Below are 20,425 nucleotides of genomic sequence, written 5' to 3'. Positions count from 1 at the left end.
ATGAAAAGAGAATGAACAGACGCCAATAAGGAGATGACTCAGATGTTACACTCATTTGAAAAGAATTTTAATACAGCAAACATAAAATTGTCTCAACAAGCAATTATAAATACTTTTTTATTGTTTTTATTTTGTTTTTTTGGGGGGAGAGAATATGCAAGCAGGGGAGAGGGATAGAGGGAGAGAGAGAGAGAGAGAGAGACAGACAGACAGACAGACAGACAGAGAGACAGAGAGAGAGACAGAGAGAGAGAGAAAGAGAATCCCAAGCAAGCTTCATTACCAGTGCGGAGCCTGACAGGGGACTTGATCCTGTGACTCTGGGATCATGACCTGAGCTGAAACCAAGAGTCAGATGCTCAACTGACTGAGCCATCCAGGCACCCAAATTACAAATAAACAAATCATATCTTTTAAAACAGGTTATAAAATAAAATATGTTAGCAGAGAGGCAGAAAATACTAAAAAGAACCAAATGGGACTCTTGCTTCTGAGAAGATAGTGATAGTATGTATTTTTCCTTATTCCTCCTACTATTACAACTAAAATCCCTAGACATTATATAAAAAACAAACATAAGATTCTTAAAGGTAGAGAGGAGGAGAAAGGCTGGTAAAGGGACTGAGGACTCACAGTCAGTTCTCTGGATTACTTTTGCCTCCTATGTTCCAAATTTGAAGAAGCTGACAACAAAAATTTTCAATAAGCAATAAGATATTTTTAAAATTAAATAAAAAAATTTTTAAAGGCCAAACAAAAGCCAGCTTTCTCTAGGCAAAGACCAGGATAGGGACAACCTGAGCAACCTGGGGGACCCAAGTGGCTCAGTCAGTTAAGCATCTTAGTCTTGATTTCAGCTTGGGTCATGATCTCAAGTTCAGGAGTTTGAGCCCCACACCCGGCTCTGCACTGTCAGTTCTTGGGATTCTCTCTCTCTGCCCCTCCCCTATGTGTACTGTCTCTCTCTCTCTCTCTCTCAAAATAAATAAATAAACTTAAAAAAAAAAAGACCAGGATAGGGACAACCTAAAAAAAATTAAAAATAAGTTTAAAAAGAACTCACTCCATCCACATCCATGGTGGCAAAGATAGAATGGGAACAGGTCTATCCTTACCAGGCTATTGTATCAAACACACACACACACACACACACACACACACACACACACATAGGAAGTGTCAAGGGAGGCCTAGTGGAAAGTCAGCACTTTTAGTTACCCAGCATTAGTGAGACCACCTGTGCTACATGGAGAACATGTTGGAGGAGGGATCAAGAAATCCTATTCCCACCCACCAGTAATGAGGTGTTTCCTCCCTTGAATATCAACAAAGGCTGAGTGAAGAACTTAAACTTCTAATTCAACCTGCAGTAACCATATAATCCCTCCCTCTTCCTGCTGGGGCAGTGTTAGAAAACAAACAAACAAACAAAAGTTAAATGGAAGAGTAAAATAAGATCCAAAGTCTCATAATATAATATGAAAATGGCCAGGTTTCAATGCAAAATCATTTGTCATATCAAGAACCAAGAAGAGTATACACTTATTGGAAACAGACAATCATAGATGCCAACAATGAGATGTCAGAGATATTAGAATAAACTGAAAATCAGGATAAAGATGCTTCAATAAACATTATGAACAAACTTGAAACAAATGAAAAAATGCAAAGTCTCAGCTAAGAAATAGAAAATCTCAGCAAAAAAATAAAATAAAATAACCCCCCCCAAAAAAAGAATGAAGGGGAAATTTTAGCTACCATTGGTAACTTAGTTAATGGACTCAACAACAGAATGGACGGCAATCAATGAACTAGAGGTAGAACAAGAGAAACTGCACGGTCTGAAGAGCTTATAAAAAAGTGAATGGAAAAAAATGGAAGAGTCTCAGGGTGTAGGGTACTATAATAAGAATTCCACTATTCGTGTCACCAGAGTCCTTGAAGAATAAGAGAAAGGTGGAGGACTGGAAAAGGGTTTAAATTTGGGAGACATTTCAAAATTTCGCAACTTCAGCAAAAGACACACATGCACAGATGCAAACAGGATAAACCCAAAGAAATCCACACCAAAGCGCATTATAGTCAAATTTGTGAAATCTAAAGACAAAGAAAATGTGTAGCAAAAAAGAAATGATACCAAGTCTTCCGGGTGGGCCTGGTGGTCAGGGGCACCATGGGGGGTGTGATGAATGGCTCCGTTGGGGAAGCAAGGGTGGCCATGGTCCTCAGGTCCAAGGTGACCTTCAGCAGGGCCCGTGAGGTGGGGAGGCCCCAGGGCGGGGGTCGTCCTGGCAGCATGGTGCTACAGGGCATGGCTCACAGGCCACCGGGATGCAGGAGGCCTGTGCCACTTGGACGAGCAGCCTTGCTCGGTGACAACGCTCCTGAGGGGATGGAGGTGGCAGGTGCGGAGCCCGTGGCCTTGGCGGCAGTGTCTAGGATTCTAGAGGCCGCCAGGGCTGCAGGAGCACAAGGAGGAGGGCGAGACTGTAAACCGGGAGCAGAGGCCCAAGCCCTGGTTCTCCAAGTGGGAGCCATGCAGCCAGAGCAGAAGCAGCAGATACTGTGGCACCTTTTCCAAAACTCAGCCACTGCCATGGCCCAGCTCTGCAAAGGCCGAGTGTGTCAGCAGCCGGGACTGTCTCCCTTGGTCCCCCTCCAACACTGCCACTGCCAACACTAGCCACTGCAAAGAAAGCATGGACACCCAACAGCGGGAGTTTGACACGGATTCAGACAGGCCACCAGCGACGCAATAAGGATGCATTGGTTTCAGTTAAAAAGCTCAGAAGAACTATTGGTAGAGATTTCATAAGCTTCCCGTATGGAAAGTTTCCCTCACAAAGCTCTAGAGCTTCCCCCAAGACTGACTGCAGTGTCCCTGGAACGGAGCTACCTCAACAGAAACTAGCTCATCAGTACAGGCTCTGTGTACATAGCTCCATGGGGTAAAACCATTTAACATATTTCTGTGGAAAAGTGGTGAAGAAAGAGCCTGTGGACTCATTTTCTCATTTAGGTTTAGGTCCAGATATGTTGTCTGGTTTTTGTCTATTATACTAACTGCATGCTCTAGAGATGTTTAAGTACAATGTGAGTTAAAAACTTATGTGGGCAATTTTTGAATGTTAGCTAGCCCATCCTAAAAAAGGGAGGAGGCAGTTTAGAAAGTTAAAGCTTATTGGTGTCACAAAAGCAGAATTTTTGCAACACCGATTAGAATTTATTGCTTTACACTTATATTGTGCATGTTTTCTTACTATTCTGAGTCAGGGAGGAAGTTCTCATGTTTTAATAACTCTATTACGTTTATTTTTTTTACTGTAAAGCCTGGCACAACGGCTGGCAACTGAGGCAGGCAATTGTTGGGCAAGCTCTCACGGGACCTCCCTCTGACATTGTAAGTTACTGAACGTACCTATAAAGGGTGAGAGTTGATGGCCCAAGTGGTAAGAGACAGATGTAAGAAGAGCTGATTTCCCTTATGTCTATTGTCCCTAAGGTCCTTGGTTTGATAGTCAGGATAGTTTAGACTGTCAGAGGATAGTTCATCACCATCTCCCCAGGCCAGGCCTGCCATAAAAAGGCATTGTTCACAAAGAGGTTTAGGTATTTTTTTAAGTTTATTTCCTTTGAGAGAGAGAGACAAAGACACACACACACACACACACACACACAGAACATGTTTTAGCAGGAGAGGGAGAGGGGCAGAGAAAAAGTGAGAGAATCCAAGTAGGCTCTAAGCTGTGAGCATGGAGCCCTACTGAGCACCCAAATTTACAAACCATGAAATCATGACATGAGCCGAAGTCAAAAATTGGCACTTAACCAACTGAGCCACCCAAGTGCCCTAAGGTTTAAGTATTATTGGAGAAACCTGGGATACATAGTCACAAGTCTCTTGTTACTTGTTCATCTCTCATACAGACTTCCAAATAGAACCTGGAGAAGTACTTCTATATAACAACATTTAATACTGCTGTAAATATAAAACCACAGCAAAATAATAATACTTGGTTGAAACAAGATGACAACATAGATAGTGCAGGTGACTAAGAAAATAGAATTGTTAGTGAGTTAGGTCATGAGTCCTATTAAAAGTGAACAATTCTGGACTATAGCATAGCTTATCTAAAACTAGTAACCTAGCATTAAAAACAGTAGGATATATATAATGTACACAGGGCTTCTATATCATTGAAGCTTTAATGCTTATAGGAATTCTTGCTCTCTTTGGAAGACCTTGATTCTTAACCTAAAACTCCAATCAGAGCATAGGGTTGGGGGCACCTGGGTGGCTCAGTAGGTTAAGCATCCAACTTCAGCTCAGGTCATGATCTCACGGTTCGGTTCATAGGTTTAAGCCCTATTTCAGGCTCCATGCTGATGGTACAGAGGTTGCTTGGGATTTTCTCTCTCTCCCTTCCTCCCTCTGTCCTTTCCTCCTTCTCTCTCTCTCTCTCAAGATAAATAAACTTATAAAAAAACATAAAGTTGGCAAAAAGTGTTTTTCCTCCTCTGGATAGTAAGTTTGCTTATGGTAAGTTAAAAAAATTATTGCAAGAAACTCCCTGCTGTATAGATGCAGTAGTTAAGATTGCTTACTGTTTCTAATATAGTGGAATAGTAGAATTTTTCAATAGTCAGACTTTTGAAACTCAGGCAGAAAAATATTGAGGCCTACTTGTGGAAGCTCAGAGTCACCACACAATAAACAACAACAACAACAAAAAGTAAAGACACTAGAGAATTTGAAAACTCTGGGCCCCTATAGCTAGTACAAATAAACATAGCCAAAATCCTAGCTAGAATACCAAAAAATTCTCACACTAATGGTCATTTACCTAAGTTGTTAGTACCTGATACAGCATGTCTGTTTTCCAGCAAAAAATTACAAAGCTTGACAAAACACAACACAAAAAAAGCCCAGTCTGAAGAGACAATGCAAACCACAGAAACAGAATCATATAAGAATCAGATGTAGAAATTAGGAAATAGCAATTTAAAATAACTATAATGAGAATGTTAAGGGCTTCAAGAGAAAAATAGATAACATGCAAGAATAGATGGGTAATATAAGCAGAAAGATGGTAACTCTAAGGAAAAATACAAAAAAAAAAAAAACAACCTAGAAATAAAAGGGACAGTAACATAAAAGAAGCATTCCTTCTATGTGCTCATCAGAACTCAACACATTTTTGAAAGTGAGCAAAAACAGGTCAATAAAATAGAGTAAAGACTAAAACAAAACAAAACAAAACCCAGAACATCCAATAATTTTGGAAAAGTAATTTGGAAAAAGTCATGTCAAAAGTGAAAAATAGGGTCTCCTGCATGGTTCATTCGGTTAAGTGTCCAACTTCGGCTCAGGTCATGATCCCACATTTCATGAGTTCAGCCCCCACATCGGGTTCTGTGCTGACAGCTCAGAGCCAGGAGCCCGCTTTGGATTCTGTGTCTCCCTCTCTCTTTGTCCCTCCCATAGTCATGCTCTGGCTCTCTCTCTCTCTTTCAAAAATAAATTTTCAAAAAGTGAAAAATATATATAATTAGACTATCAGAAAGATAAGAAAGAGTGGAGCATAAGAAAATTTTGAAATACTAATGGCCAAGAATTTTCCAAAATAAATAACAGACATTAAACCACAAATCTGGGAACTCAGAAAATGCCAAGCAAAATAAACTCCACACTCACACATCTAGGTTTATCACATTCAAACTGTAGAAAATCTTGAAAGAAACCAACAGAAAAAAATTTTGATCTACAGTGAACAAGGATAGGAATTACACAGTGGAACTCTCATCAGGAATCGTGCAATTAAGAAAAGAGTGGAATGAAATGTTTAAAATGTTAAAATTAAAAAAAATCCCCAACCAAGAATTCTATATCCAGTGAAATTATTCTTTCAAAGTCAAAGTGAAATGATGACTTTCTCAAGCAAAATGAGAGAAAGCATTGCCAACAGACCTGCATTGCAAGAAATATTAATGTTCTTCAACCAAAAGGAAAATAATGTAGGTAAGAAACTTGAATTGACTTAAAGGATAAAAGAGGATTAGGGAAGGAATAAATAGAGGAAAAATAAAATACTAAATTTTTCTTATTCTATTTTTAACATTTCATAAATTTTTAATGTTTTTTTGGGAGAGAGAGAGAACAAGTTGGGGAGCTGGGGAGGGACAGAGATAGAAAGAGGGAGACACAGAATCCAAAGCAGGCTCCAGGCTCTGAGCTGTCAGCACAGAGCCCGACATGGGACTCAAACTCACAAAGTCCAAGATCATGACCTGAACCAAAGTCAGAAGCTTAACCAACAGAGCCACCCAGGCATCCCTAATTTCTCTCATTCTTAATTTATCTAAAAGATAATTGTGTATCTTATTTTACTTTTTTTAATGTTCATTTATTTTTGAGAGGAGGGAATGTGCACCAGTGTGAGTAGGGGAGCAACAAAGAGAGAGGGAGATAGGATCGGAAGCAGGTTCTGCACTGACAGTAGAGAGCCCGATGCAGGGCTTAAACTCACAAACTGTGAGATCATGACCTGAGTCAAATTCCAATGCTTAACCAACTGAGCCACCCAGGTGCCCCATTAACTGTGTATTTTAAATAATAACAATTAACAACACAATGGGGATGATAATGTGGATCAGTGAAATAAATAACAGCAATGTTTTAATGGGGAGGTGGGAAGAAGTAGAAATATTCTGAGGTAACTGCACTATACATGAAGTGGTAGAGTATTTGAAGATGAACTTAGGTTATCTTAAAACTACAGGAAAACAAGTATAAACATATATATAATGTTCAGTTAAATCTGGAGAATACAAAAAAAGAAGAGAAGCAAGAATTAAAAAATGTATGCACAAGTAAAAAGCAGTTATAAACAGACAGATATTAATCCAATTACATTAATATTCACCTTAAATGTGAATGGTCTAGATATATCAATACAAAGATGGATATTTTCAAAGTCAGTAATAAAAGAAACCCCAACTATATGCTGTCTATAAGAAATTCATTTTAAACATAAAGACTTAGGTTAAAGTAAAAGGATGAAGAAATATATACCATGCTACCGCTCCGAAGAAAGCTGGAAGAGCTATATTAATTTCAGTAAAAAGACATAAGAACAAGGAAGCTTATCAGAGACGCTCAATCTTTATTTAATTTAATGAAAGAGAGATTAATGATTAAGCAGGGAGAAGTCAGTAAGGATAATATTACCCGAACAGCAAATCAACTTGATTAATTTAAATGTACTGACTTGGGAGATGAAATGGCATCCAACACATCAGTATACACATTTTTCTCAAACTCACATAGAACAAGGAATGGGTTTCTCTCCTCACCCTGAGTGCTGATGACACCAGCATGTGTAGGAAAGGAGCCAGCAGCTCGGTTCAGCGCAGATACAGAGTCTGGCTTCTCCCCCAGAAGGGAGAGGGGTGGAACATGCCTCCAGGGTCCCAGCCTTTCTAACACTTGTCCTATCACCTGGGTTCCAGTACAATTTGCTCAGAAAGCCCTAACCCTGGACAAACATAAAAATACTCACTTCCTGACATCTTATTTTTGATGGAGTCTTGAAATTCAAAGTTAATTAAATAGAAGATTCAAATAGAGGTTAATGAGTCTTTTTAGTAAAAGTAAGTTTGACAGCCTTGACTTCTTGACTATCAAATTTGATACATCTATATTTAGTATTAAACACAACATTTATACCATGAATCCAAGTCTTTTAAAAAAGTATTTCATAGTGTTAAAAAGAAAACCACAGGTCCCAAATGGTCACTTTTACTGAGTTCCCAAACCAGGGCTTAATACTTAATCTAATTGCAGTTTCAACCTTCCCCAGAAAGGTTGTCTTAACCAGCCAGTCAGGAATTTTTCAATCAGTGCCAGTGAGTCTTCCACATGGGCTTTCTCTATTCCCCAAAGAAAGATGAAGCAAACTGCACTATAAAATCCCTTACTTTAACCCCTAATGGAAAGCCATCTTGCCTATAACAACCTTTTTTTTCCTTCTTTCTTCTTTTTTTTTTTTTGCTAATACCTTTCTTGCTCCACACTTCTTCCATAAAAATCTTCCATTTTTAAATAACTCCTGGGTACACTCCTCTATTTGCTACTGGGGATACTGCCCAATTCATGAATCACTTAATGAAGCCAATTAGATCTTTAAAATTTATTCAGTTGANTGTATTAGTATATTTAATATATTTAGTAAATATTATATATATTAGTTTGCTGGGGCTGCCGTAACAAAATGCCACAGACCAGGGGCTTACAGAGCAGAAGTGTATTTTCTCACAATTCTGGAAGCTTGAAGTCCAAGATCAAAGTATCAGTATGTTTGATTTTTCCTCAGGCAATACCCCTTGACTAGCAGGTGGCTATCCTTTCCCTATATCCTCACATGGTCTTTCCTTGGTGTGCACACATTCATGCCTCTGATGCCTCTCTGTGTCCAAACCACCTCTTATAAGGACACCAGTAAGGCTGGATTAGGGCCCATCCTAATGGCCTCATTTTAACTTAATCACATTTTTCAATATCCTATCTCCAAATACAGTCACACTCGGAGGTACTGGGAGTTAAGGCATCAGCACATGAATTTGAGTGAACACAATTCAGCCCATAACAACCAGTACTAACCAAACAGGGTAAAGATAATATGGGATTTTATTGAAATTTCAATGTCACCATTTTAAGATATGTTCTGTACACTGAGAAAAACAGGCTGCCAACTATATAGTGGCATTATGAGAATGTGCCACTTAGAACTTCTATTTTATACTTAATTAAAGTATTCTTCTAGAAGTTTCTAGACATTGACATTATGAAGAATTCATCCTGCCTTCAGTTACATTGTTTTGCATGTTATGCTGTTCTTTTGCCTGAGTCTCAGTGATGAAATATGACCCCGCTTCATTGACATGTGTGTATCTTACTCTCTTAGGGCCTATAAAACTCTTTTGTTGTTGTTCTGTAACAAATAGATGGATAGAATAGACAGACAGATGGATAAATGAAATTGTGACCATTCCACCAATGAAGTATATTTGCTGAACTATTTTCGAATTTACACCCACTGCTGTTTCCATATCTTTCTGATCTTTCTGTGTACATGAAAACTATACTTCAGTGCTATATAATAATTATAATGTAGGTGAAGTTACAGTTACAAACACTGTAGAAGTAAATTTTTACATGATATGTATATCTAAAACTAGAGAATTTTAAATGGCAACTAACCCCATACACATGTTACCAACAATTCTAACACCGTTGCAATGACAACAGCATGAACAGCTGTGATCAAATTTGCACATGCGTGAACAACGACAGTGGCATCACAACTGCCACAAACCAACAACAAAGGTAAGATGGCACTGATTATAAGATGCACACTAATTTCAGGGAAGTTACATGAAAAGACATGCACATCTTGAGAGTCACTGGAATGTGATTTTTAAAACACGAAAACTATGTAGCATCTTTTAAACATGCATTGTGTCATATCATCTGCACCAGATCACTTTGAAATATTAGAAACTAAGGCTGAGAGAACCCAGAATTCAAAAATCATGGAATCTGGAACCAAACCTGATTGCATCGTTCCAACTTCAACAGTCTTGCCGTTTCAAGACACTTGTATCTAGTAGGTGAAAAGACAAGACAAAGGGTACTTCCACATAAGTCATGTTCTTTTCAGTTGACATCTTACAGACTTTAACTCATCTTCTATAAGCATGCAAGATTAGCAATAGAAGAATCCTTCAAGCAGGACATAGAAATCTGCTGCTATTTAAGGTATTATTGCTTCATTGGTTTGACTAGAAATCAGTCATGGAATCCTGGACTTTTCTCCAAGATTAGTTAGAAATAATAATAGAATCTCCCTCAACAAGAGTGGGGAAAGCAGAACTAAGGTCTCTGTGTGATTAATATCACACGGATGTTTACTGCGCTTAAGATAAAATCCACTCTTTGCAAGGTTTTAGAACCCTGACTTCCAGAATCCTCACTTCCAGATTCTTTTCCTACATACTACATACACTTTCTAAAACTTACACATCTACCATTACATCACAGTCACATTGGTTCACTTTTTGTCCTTCATTCTCATCAGTATGATTACTTGTCAATATTCCCATGGCCTGGAATGCTCTACATGTGGCTCTTCCTCTTGTGAGATCTCAGCTGAAATGCCACCTCCTCAGAAAAGCCCCTCCACCAACCTAAAGTAACCACACAGTCTGTACCTCTCACCTTAACTTAAGACTCCCATTTCTCTGCTCTATTCACATGTGTTCATCACCTATCTCCTCTTCCTGCCCATTTGCACCGCAGCTCCACCTTGCTGTAGACAATGAACCCAATGAGAATGTATACATTGTCTGTTTTGTTCAGCACTGTATCTTTTGATGTTTAAAAACAGAGCCTGATACAGGATAGGTGCTTTCATTTGTTAATTAAATGAATGATATCATTTGTAGCACCAAAATCTGAGACTAAAAAATGCTGACCGCAATGAATTACAGATTTGAAAGCCCATTTAAGGAAAGGACAAAAATTCCTCTACTAATCATTGATGAATATTTCTAGTAAAATTCTTCCCAATGAAGACGTAGCATGTCCTATTTCCTGCCATAATGTCCCAAGAGGTAAAACCCAGTGTAGGATCCTTTTATTCCTGATAGCTCTAAAAGGTTATCATGGGGCACCTGGGTGGCTCAGTTGGTTGAGCATCCAATTTCAGCTCAGATCATGATCTCACGATCTGTGGGTTCGAGCCCTGTGGGTTCAGTTCTAATAGCTCAGAGCCTGGAGCCTGCTTCAGATTCTGTGTCTTCCTCTCTCTCTGCCACTCTTCCACTTGCACTGTGTGTGTATATGTGTGTGTGTCTGTGTGTGTGTGTCTTTCTCAAAAATAAATTAATTTTTATTTTATTTTATTTTATTTTTTAATGTTTTCTTGTCCTTAGGAACAGACACCAGAAGGAAACCTTGCTCTACCACATTCTCTTGAGATTTCAGTGAGAAGAGGCCAGAGACCAGAGTGAGAAGAGCATCTCCCTATTCTCATCTCCTTTAGGAAATGAAGGAATCTCCTAAAACAAAAGCCTCTACAGCACCCAAAAAGACCACACTCAGTTGCTGAAACTCAGTAGTCTTTCAGTTAATGTTTATTAAATGAATGAATAAATGGCTGAATCCCAAGTCTGACAAAGTCTATATATCCATGACAAAGTTTAGTAGGAATTTCGGACATACTTAAGTTAAAAATCTCACAAGCTACCATTTCTGGATTTACCACCATTCAATAACTTATACTTAAATCTGTAACTTCTGAAAATAAGCTGGAGAATGACAAATGAACTACTTTTACTTTCCATGAAGAGATAAATGACTGATCCTCCTCTCCCTTCTATTGTCTTTGTGAAATGACTTATAAATACTTAATTTCCCTTATATTTGAATCATTTGCATTTCTATTTTGATTTCTTACCTATCTCTCCATAGCTTCATACACCGTGTGCCCTTACTAGGAGATGATATTTGTAACTAACACCATTTCTACTCAAGAGAACACCCTTTTTTTAAAAGTCTTACTCAGTGCAATTTTGACATCTTTGTTCCTCAGACTATAGATAAAAGGATTCATCATTGGCCCCACAATGGTATAAAACACTGTGGATACCTTATCTTGATCCCGAGACCCAGAAGGAGAAGGCTTTAGATACATGAATGCTGATGCTCCAAAGAAGAGGGAAACAGTAACTATGTGGGAGCTGCAGGTACTGAAGGCTTTGGACCTGCCCTCTGTAGAACGGATACGGAGGATGTTGGAGACGATCAAGGTGTAAGAAATGGCGATGGTGAGACTAGGCACTATTACGTTGATGCCCACCACAATGAAAACCACCAGCTCATTGACATAGGTGCTTGTGCAGGAAAGCTGGAGGAGAGGAGGTATGTCACACATGTAATGATTGATGATGTTGCCATCACAGAACGTGAGCCTCAGCATGCAACCGGTGTGGGCCATGGCACCCACAAACCCCATTGCATACGTTCCCGCCATCAGCATGAGGCAGACCTGGTGGGACATGGTGGCCTTGTAAAGCAGGGGCTTACAGATGGCCACGTACCGGTCATAGGCCATTGATGTCAAAATACAGCATTCATCAATGACAAAGAATGAGAAGAAACAGAGCTGAGTCATGCACTCTGCATAAGAGATGATGTTCTGTTTAACAAAACCTATCAGCATTCTAGGGGTTATGACAGATGAGTAGCAGAGATCAATGAAGGAAAGGTTGAAGAGAAAGTAGTACATGGGAGTGTGCAGGTGAGGCTTCAGACCGATCAGAATAATCAAGCCCATGTTCCCCATCATGGTGACTACATAGATCCCTAAGAAAATGAAGAAGAGAGGCAGCTGGAGTTCTGGCTCTTGTGTTAAACCCAGCAGGATAAATTTGGTCACTGAAGAGTCGTTTCCTGCTGCCATTCTTCCCTAGGGCATATCTGTGAGAACAGGACAGAGGATGACATTAAAATGAGTACACAGCGCCCTTCCCCCAATCCCTCCATGATGAGACAGAGTCCTAGAATGAGAGAATCAACTCACACCCACCCTCCTTTGTACCTTTGTTGTCTCCATCGGATAAAGGCTGAGAGATTGTTTAAAGATATCTATCAAAAAGTCATAAAGGACAATATCCACAGGGATAAAATGCAAGAATCCTGTGATCATCTCTGCTGCATGTCTTCTTTGACAGTCCAACAGTCCCACCTCAGGGACAACTACCATCTCAGCAAGAGATATATCATTTCAAGGAGTCTGTGGCTCTCATAAAAAAAGATTTGGAAAAAGAATAGCAGGAGCAAAAAAATTCAATCCTCATCCTTCTGTATTAGAACTTCAATATTGGACCTTGGATCTGATGAATTTCAGGGATGAACAACTCAAAACAGAGATCTTTTTGTTGTTTTTGTTTTGAGTGAGTTTTGAACTGAAGGAGCTAGAGCACAAACCTCAGAACTGCAGACTCCGAGGCGCCAAGAGCTACAGATCATGATTTCTGATGGTGGTTTTGCCCAGTGTCCTCTCAGACTAGGGGCCAGTAAACGTAATCTATTAGTGCCAGAAGATCCATCTGCTAACATGGCCCCAAGGAGTTCTCATGAGCTGGGAAATCCTCAGGAACTGATTAAAAATGGGAAGACCTATGTTTTCCCCAAAGATCAGACTTTGCAGTGGAAAACAATTTTTACCTAGTGTACATTTATAACTTGGTTCATGATAATAAGATTGACCATTGGGAGCACACCATTTTGAATACGTTTTCATTTCCTACCAAATGGGGTACATCCGCAGATTGAAAAACATGATGATCTTTCCTGCGTCCACAATGGTTTCTTCCTAGCACCTATCACTCTATGAATATTATACATTTATTCTTTGTTGTATGTTCCCACCACACACTCAGGTACCCACTTACATTTGAATCTAAGTTCCAAATGGATTGTGTCTATTTTCTCCAGTGCTATCCATGTAGCACCTAAGTGTTCAACAAATATTTGTATAATAGAAGAATAGATGAATGAAGATCCCTCTCCTATATTTCCTGGAATTTATAGTGGATACTAGAACAGAATTCTTGCCACATAGGCAAAGGCTTATGTAGTATCAATGCTTGTGGGCAGAAAAAAATCTCATTAAGACTAGTAAAGGCCACTGCTGAACTCTTAGATACTATCCAGAGAAGAGTTACTGAGCTTAAAAAAAGAACGTAATTTTCTTTCTCTCTGAATGTCACATAGAGGACTTACTTTCACAGACTCTCAGAGAAGTCCCAATGTCTCCCCTTCTGGACTGCAGCATGGAGTCAGGTCAAAAGTCAGATTTGGATCAGTATAGGAAGCTTCCAAATGCCAAAATCAAGGTCAGGTTATTAGGTGAGGTCATTAAGACACTCAAGATTTTAATTCCTATGTTCTCACAGGATAGAAAAGATCAAAGTATAAATGTGGAAGGATTAATATTATGAAGGCCAGCATGATGGACTGGTATAAGAGTAACTGGAAGCAGGATGAGCTGCTTTTGTGAGAGGCAATTATAATATTAAAATAAGTAAATATATAATAATCACATAAATAAATAATAAATATAGTGCAAGAGATGTTTCAAGGAAAGATTCATCAGGACTTCACAGACAGGGAATAGAAATAGGCAAGAAATTCCCAAAGGTGCTAGCATAGGGATTTGGATAAATAATGGTGTTGCTATAAACAGAGAGAACTCAGGATGAGTAGAAATATTCGTAGACATATACATTCCATTTTGAACATGGTGAATTTCAGTTGCCAACTGGATGTCCAAGTAGAAGTATACAGCTTACCTAAGGCTAAATGAAGTTCAAGACACAGATCAGAATATGAAAAAAAAAATTGGAGATTAATTCTGTAAAGGTTAAAGCCACATATGTAAACGCAGTGAAAGAGTAAAGAGAAAAAGAACAGAAGTCAAGAAAAATATTTAGAAATTCCTCCATATGGAATTTATACTTAAGATAATATAAAACCAAACCATTACTAAAATGAGTCCTGATTATTATTCTCAGACTCCTCAAAATTACAAAGGGACTAAACATTCCTCAAGGTAATTTGAAATATGTCCCACAAAATAGGCATTCCTTGGGCTGCAGCAGTGATGAGGACCTGGGAGATTCATTAAAATATCTGTTTTCTATAGAAATGTTAAGGAGTCTTATTTAGGTGATGTAAAAACCAGAAACACTCCAAGTTCATATTATATCAAGTCACATTGCAAGAAAAGTTTTATCACCAAGGTTCTAAGCCAGAGCTGAAGGTCATTCTTTCACCTTTAATAACAACCAGTGTTAATATGTGCAAATACAGAATGAGTGTAGAGGGACTCTGAACTTATCCTTACATTGCAAAACTATCTCATTCATGTCTTTTGTCCCATCTACTTAACAATCACCTTAGCCTAATTCAATTATAACAAAGTATGTCAAATGGTCGCCCCTTTCATGAGACCTATCCGGAACATCTCTTGACTCCTTTCTAGTAACTTAAGCCCAGCATGTTCCAATTTGTCAAAGTGAATGGTAATTTAGCCTTCTAATATATTCTCATTAAGATGCAGAAAAGGAAAATTTATTTTTGACTAAATAGATTTTTAATTTGCAGGATGATGTCACACTGAGCTAACCTTCTATAAATATCTAGAAATGTTAGATAGTGTATTTTTTAATATTTTTAAAGTTTTTTAAAACTTTATTTTGAGAGAGAGAAAGAGAGGAGCAGGGGCAGAGAGAGGGAAAGAGAGAATTCCACACTAACAGTACAGAGCCCTACGTGAGGCTCAATCCTACAAACTGAACCATGAGATCATGACCTGAGCCAAAATCAAGAGTCCTACACTTAACCGACTGAGCCACCCTGGCACCCCAGCCAATATTTTTTTAAATGTAAAAATCGGGGCATCTGGGTGGCTCAGTCAGTTAAGTGCCCAGCTTCACTCAGGTCATGATCTCACAGCTTGTAGGTTTGAGCCCTGCATCGGGCTCTGTGCTCATGGCTCAGAGCCTGGAGCCTGCTTCGGATTCTGTGTCTCCCTCTCACTGTTCATGCTCTGTCTCTCTCTCTCTCTCAAAAATAAACAAACATTAAAAATAATAAATTTAAATATATAACTGAAGTAATAAAAAAGAAAATTAAATCTTCAAGTGCCAGGAAGGAAAAGGAAAACAGAATCTAATTCAGTAAATCTGGAGTGGGGCACTAGATTTTGTATTTCTAATAACCTCCCGGTTAACACAGAAGCTGCTGTTCAGATGACCGTATTCTAAGGAGAAAATCCATAGGTCATCCGGACCTCAGCAGGTGTCTGCAGTTTATCACAGCTTTTCCATAGGTAAATACCCACTTCAGTATAGACAGAACAACATGTTCTGGATCTCAATAAAGGTGCATGGGTTTCAGAAAAGGTGAAAAAGCAAAAAGGCAGGCCAACTTTAACAACAGAGAGGGCAACAGAGATAGTGTGAGAGGCATGGGGTCAGAGTCATCTAAGTGTCAGGTGATCTGAGCAGGTACCACAGACCCCGGCAAGCCGAATGAAAGTATATCAACAACTACTCCATATATGAACAAGAATAAATACCAAATATGAAATTTGAATTAAAAAATTCAAAAGACAAGACACCGTATTAAAACACAAAATTTTAAACATACAAAACTATTCTAATTGTAAGTTATTGGCACATATGTAAGTATGTAAAATTATAAAGACTGTATTCTGGAGAGGAGGAAAAATTTCTCTTCTGCCCTACTATGGTCTCCAGCTGGGTCTAAGAATTAAACTGACCCAAGACAGATTAGGAGGGAAAAAACATCCACCTTTTAATTATTTTTTTTCAAATTTTTATTTAAATTCTAGTTAGTTAACATATAGTGAAATACTGGTTTCAGGAGTAGAATTTAGTGACTCATCACTTACTGTGCATGGAAGTCATCACAAGAAACATGAAAACCAAAAGAAATCACTTAGAGCCAAATGCTTACAATTACAAGCTGGACAAAGAGTAGCGAATTGTGGAAACAGGACATGGCAAAGGGGCTTTAGGTAGGGTAGCTATTTGTGGAGAAGAAACTAGAAGGAAGGTTTAACAAGGCTTCTTTGTACAGACTTCCCACGGGTGATAAGAATGATTTTTGCCTCCCAATGTAGGGAGAACATCTTTCAGATAATATTTGTAGCTTTAATCTTTTCCTGAGGACTGGCTTTGCTGTATGCCCTAAGTTCTTGTGTCATCTTTTTAATATTTTTAAACCTTATTTTTTTATTGCAATGTTCCTTTTATTGTGGTGCTCTGGAACTGAACACACAATATCTCCTAAGAATGCTTTAGACCTTACTCTAAAAAATTTTTTTAAGGTGTATTTATTTTTTGAGACAGAGAGACAGACAGAGCACCAGTGGAGAAGGGGCAGAGAGAGAGACACACAGAATCTGAAGGAGGCTCCAGGCTCTGAGCTGTCAGCACAGAGACCAATGCAGGGCTCAAACCCACAGACTGTAAGATCATAACCTGAGTGAAAGTTGGACAGTTAACTGACTAAGCCACCCAGGTGCCCCTAGACCTTACTTTTATTTATTTATTTTTATCATAACTGAATCACAAGAAAAAATTAGATCTTTTATTTTTTTAAAGTGTGTTNTTTGCCTTGCAGAAGCTTTTGATCTTGATGAGGTCCCAATCGTTTATTTTTGCTCTTGATTCCCTTGCTTTTGGGGATGTGTCAAGTAAGAAGTTGCTGTGGTTGTTTCCTGCTTTCTCCTGTAGGGTGTTGATAGTTTCCTTTATCCATTTTGAGTTTATTTTTGTGCATGGTGTGAGAAAATGATCTAGTTTCATTCTTCTGCATGTTGCTGTACAGTTCTCCCAACACTATCTGTTAAAAAGGCTCTTTTTTCCATTGGATCTTCTTTCCTGCTTTGTCAAAGATTAGTTGGCTGTATACTTTTGAGTCCACTTCTGAGTTCTCAATTCTGTTCCATTGTAGACCTTACTTTTAAAAAGAGTTTTCTATTTACAGAGAAACTGACCAGACAATACAAAGTTGTCATACATCCTTTTGGCACACAGTTGGCCCTAATACTAACATTTTGCAATCATATGGTACATTCATTACAAAAATGTACCAATATTGAGGCATTCTTTTTAAAGTCCATAATTTACTTAGATTTGGCTTTTACATAATGTCTTTTTTTCTTACCAGGGTCCCATACTACACTTACTTGTTATGTCTCTGTAGGGTCCTGTTGACTGAGACAGTTTCTCACACTTTCTTTGTTCTTAATAACCTTACAGTTTTGAAGCATACTTGTCAGGTATTTTAGAGGGTGTTTCTCTATTGGAATTTGATGATTTTGTAATGATTACATTGAGATTATGGGCTTGGGAGACACAGATCACAGAGGTAATGCCATTTTTATCACATTTTATCAAGAATGTATACTACCCTTATGATTTATGAATGTTCATTGTGACTTTGATCATGAGGCTGACATAGTGTTTGTCAGGTTTCTCCACTGTAAAGTCATGTCCTCTGCACTCACCTTCCACTCTGTACTTTTTAGGAAGGAGTTACTATGAGCAGCCCACATTTAAGGAGTAAGAAGTTATTAATTTGTTAAATTATTTATTTATATCAACTTGACCATATGGATATTTACTTCATACACTGGATTATAACCCAACATATACTTTTAACTCAAATTTTCCAGTAGAGCTCTTTCTGTTGGCTCCAATGCTGTTTTGGAATACCCCCACTGTGTGTGTATCCATTTGTGTGTGTGTGTGTGTGGTGTGTTTGTAGCACTTCCTTACTCTGTAGCATTACAAGATGCTCCAGGCTCATCTTGTTTATCTCCTGCCCTTGTTGTATAATCAGTCATTTCTCCAGGAAATGATATTAAGTTCTTTGCATTAGGGAATGGTATTAGAAACCAAGATCTCAATGCTAGTTGTGCTTGTTGCTATGTGGGTGTCATTCTTTTAAGGCCCTCTCAGTTGACAAAAGAAAGAAATATGTATACTAACAAATGTATATACATATGTAACCATCTTTAAGCTAAATATAAGTTTGTACTAATGTTTACAACTCTTATCTATTCACACATCCATCATTCTAGCCTCCTTTAATTCCACTTATTTGTAAATTAAATTCAATTCCAACAGCAAAAAACCTGGCTTCCCTCTTTCCAACATCCATTTACCTAATTGTTCAATTCCAGTATGTATGTGCAGTATCAGAATTCTTAACTTATACCCCCAATAGAAACCAACTTCACCCACTAGAGTACAGTGCTTATGTGCAGTTCCTTTGCTTTTAGTCTTACAAACTTCATTCATTTCTAGCTTTTATTCCCCTTCTCCTTCACTGAAGTGTTTCACAATTTTGTAATGCACTAAGAGTCCCTGTTTATTATTTGTGTTCCTTCCTGGGATTGCAAGGACTTCCTAAACAAGTTTTTAGACTTCAATACATTAAGCTTCATTCTTTGTACTGTAATGACCTATGGGTTTTGAAAAGTACATGTCACTTCCCTATCGTGACAGTGTCATACAGAATAGTTTCACTGTCCCAAAAATCCCCAATGTTTCTTTTATTCATTCCTCCCTACACCCTCCAAAAACCTGACAACTACTGATCTTTTTACTGTCTCTATAGCTTTACTTTTTCCAGAACATCATACAGTTGGAAACATACACTTGCTAGCCTTTACAGACTGGCATTTTCACTTGGAAATATGTTTTCAACACTCCTACATGGTTTTTCATGGCATCATAGTTCATTTTTTTTTATCTCTAAATAATGTTCGCTTATACAGATATATCAAAGTTTATCCATTCCGTTTTTTAAGAACATCTTGTTTGCTTCCAGTTTTGGGCAATCATAAATAAAGCCGGTATGAACATTCATGTGAAGGTTTTTGTATAGACACAAAATTTTCAAATCAATTGGGAAATATCAAGAAGCATGATTGCTGGATTGTAAGCTAAGACTGTGTTTACTTTTATAAGAAACTGCCCAACTATTTTCCAAAGTAGCTGTACCACTTTGCATTAACACCAGAAATGAATGAAAGTTCCCACTGCTCCACATCTTTGCCAGCATTTAGTACTGCCAGTGTCTCAAGTTTAGTCATTGTAGTAGGTTTGCAGTGGTATCTCGTTGTTATTTTAATTGAAAATTCCCTAAAAACAAATAAAGTCAAGCAATTTCTCAAATCCTTATTTTTCATCTGCATATCTTTTCTGGTGAGGTGTTCATTCAGATATTTATCTCATTCTTTCAGTTGTCTGTTTTCTTACAGTTGAGTTTTAGAATTCTTTGTATACTGTGGATACAAGTACTTTCTCAGATCTGTGCTTTGCCAATTCTGCACTTGACTTTCCTTTTTTTAACAATATTGTTTCCAGAGATTTTTTTTTTAATAAACTTTGGTTTATCAATTTTTTTCATGAATTATGCTTTCGTTACTTTATCTAAAAACTCATCAAGAAAACAAAATTCACCTAAATTCACCTAAGTTCTCTCATATGAGTTCCTTCAGAGGTTTTGCAGTTTACACTTTGAATTTTGTAGTTTACAATAGGTTGATGATCTATTTTGAGGTTGGTTTGTTTTGAAGGCATAAGGTTTATGTCTAAATGCATGTTTTTGCATATGGATATCTGATTTTTCCAACATCATTTGTTAAAAAGACTACTATTTCTCAACTGATTTGCCTTTGTTCCTTTGTCAATAATCAGTTGACCATATTTTGTATGTTTTTTCCTGGGCTCTCTCTTCTGGTCTAGTGGTCTATGTGTC

At 38.0% G+C, this 20,425-nt stretch overlaps 1 protein-coding gene and 1 pseudogene across 1 annotated transcript; one reads left to right on the top strand and one right to left on the bottom strand.

Annotated features, from left to right (window-relative positions):
* The first annotated feature begins 2,173 nt into the window (after positions 1 to 2,173).
* On the top strand, positions 2,174 to 12,892 carry LOC144225356 (HUWE1-associated protein modifying stress responses 1 pseudogene; annotated as a pseudogene).
* LOC144225338 (olfactory receptor 8B3-like) lies at positions 11,589 to 12,674 on the bottom strand. Its single transcript, XM_077756500.1, has 2 exons — positions 12,638 to 12,674; positions 11,589 to 12,511 (listed from the first exon to the last, which is right to left on the bottom strand). Exons 1-2 carry the CDS (start codon positions 12,672 to 12,674, stop codon positions 11,589 to 11,591), a joined length of 960 nt encoding a protein of 319 aa, XP_077612626.1.
* Positions 12,893 to 20,425: the final 7,533 nt, after the last annotated feature.

This window comes from Crocuta crocuta, unplaced genomic scaffold (assembly GCF_008692635.1).
Source record: "Crocuta crocuta isolate KB4526 unplaced genomic scaffold, BGI_CrCroc_1.0 scaffold172, whole genome shotgun sequence".
Taxonomy (NCBI): domain Eukaryota; kingdom Metazoa; phylum Chordata; class Mammalia; order Carnivora; family Hyaenidae; genus Crocuta; species Crocuta crocuta.
The sequence above is the reverse complement of the archived record's forward strand: the minus strand, read 5'-3'. Positions and strand labels throughout refer to the sequence as shown.

Excerpts from the sequence above, each read along its gene's own strand:
- LOC144225338 (XM_077756500.1), bottom strand. The coding sequence starts at position 12,674 with ATGGAGACAACAAAGGTACAAAGGAGGGTGGGTGTGA. Across the intron at positions 12,512-12,637 it reads ACAAAGGAGGGTGGGTGTGA|GAAACGACTCTTCAGTGACC; the intron begins GTTGATTCTCTC and ends GAATGGCAGCAG.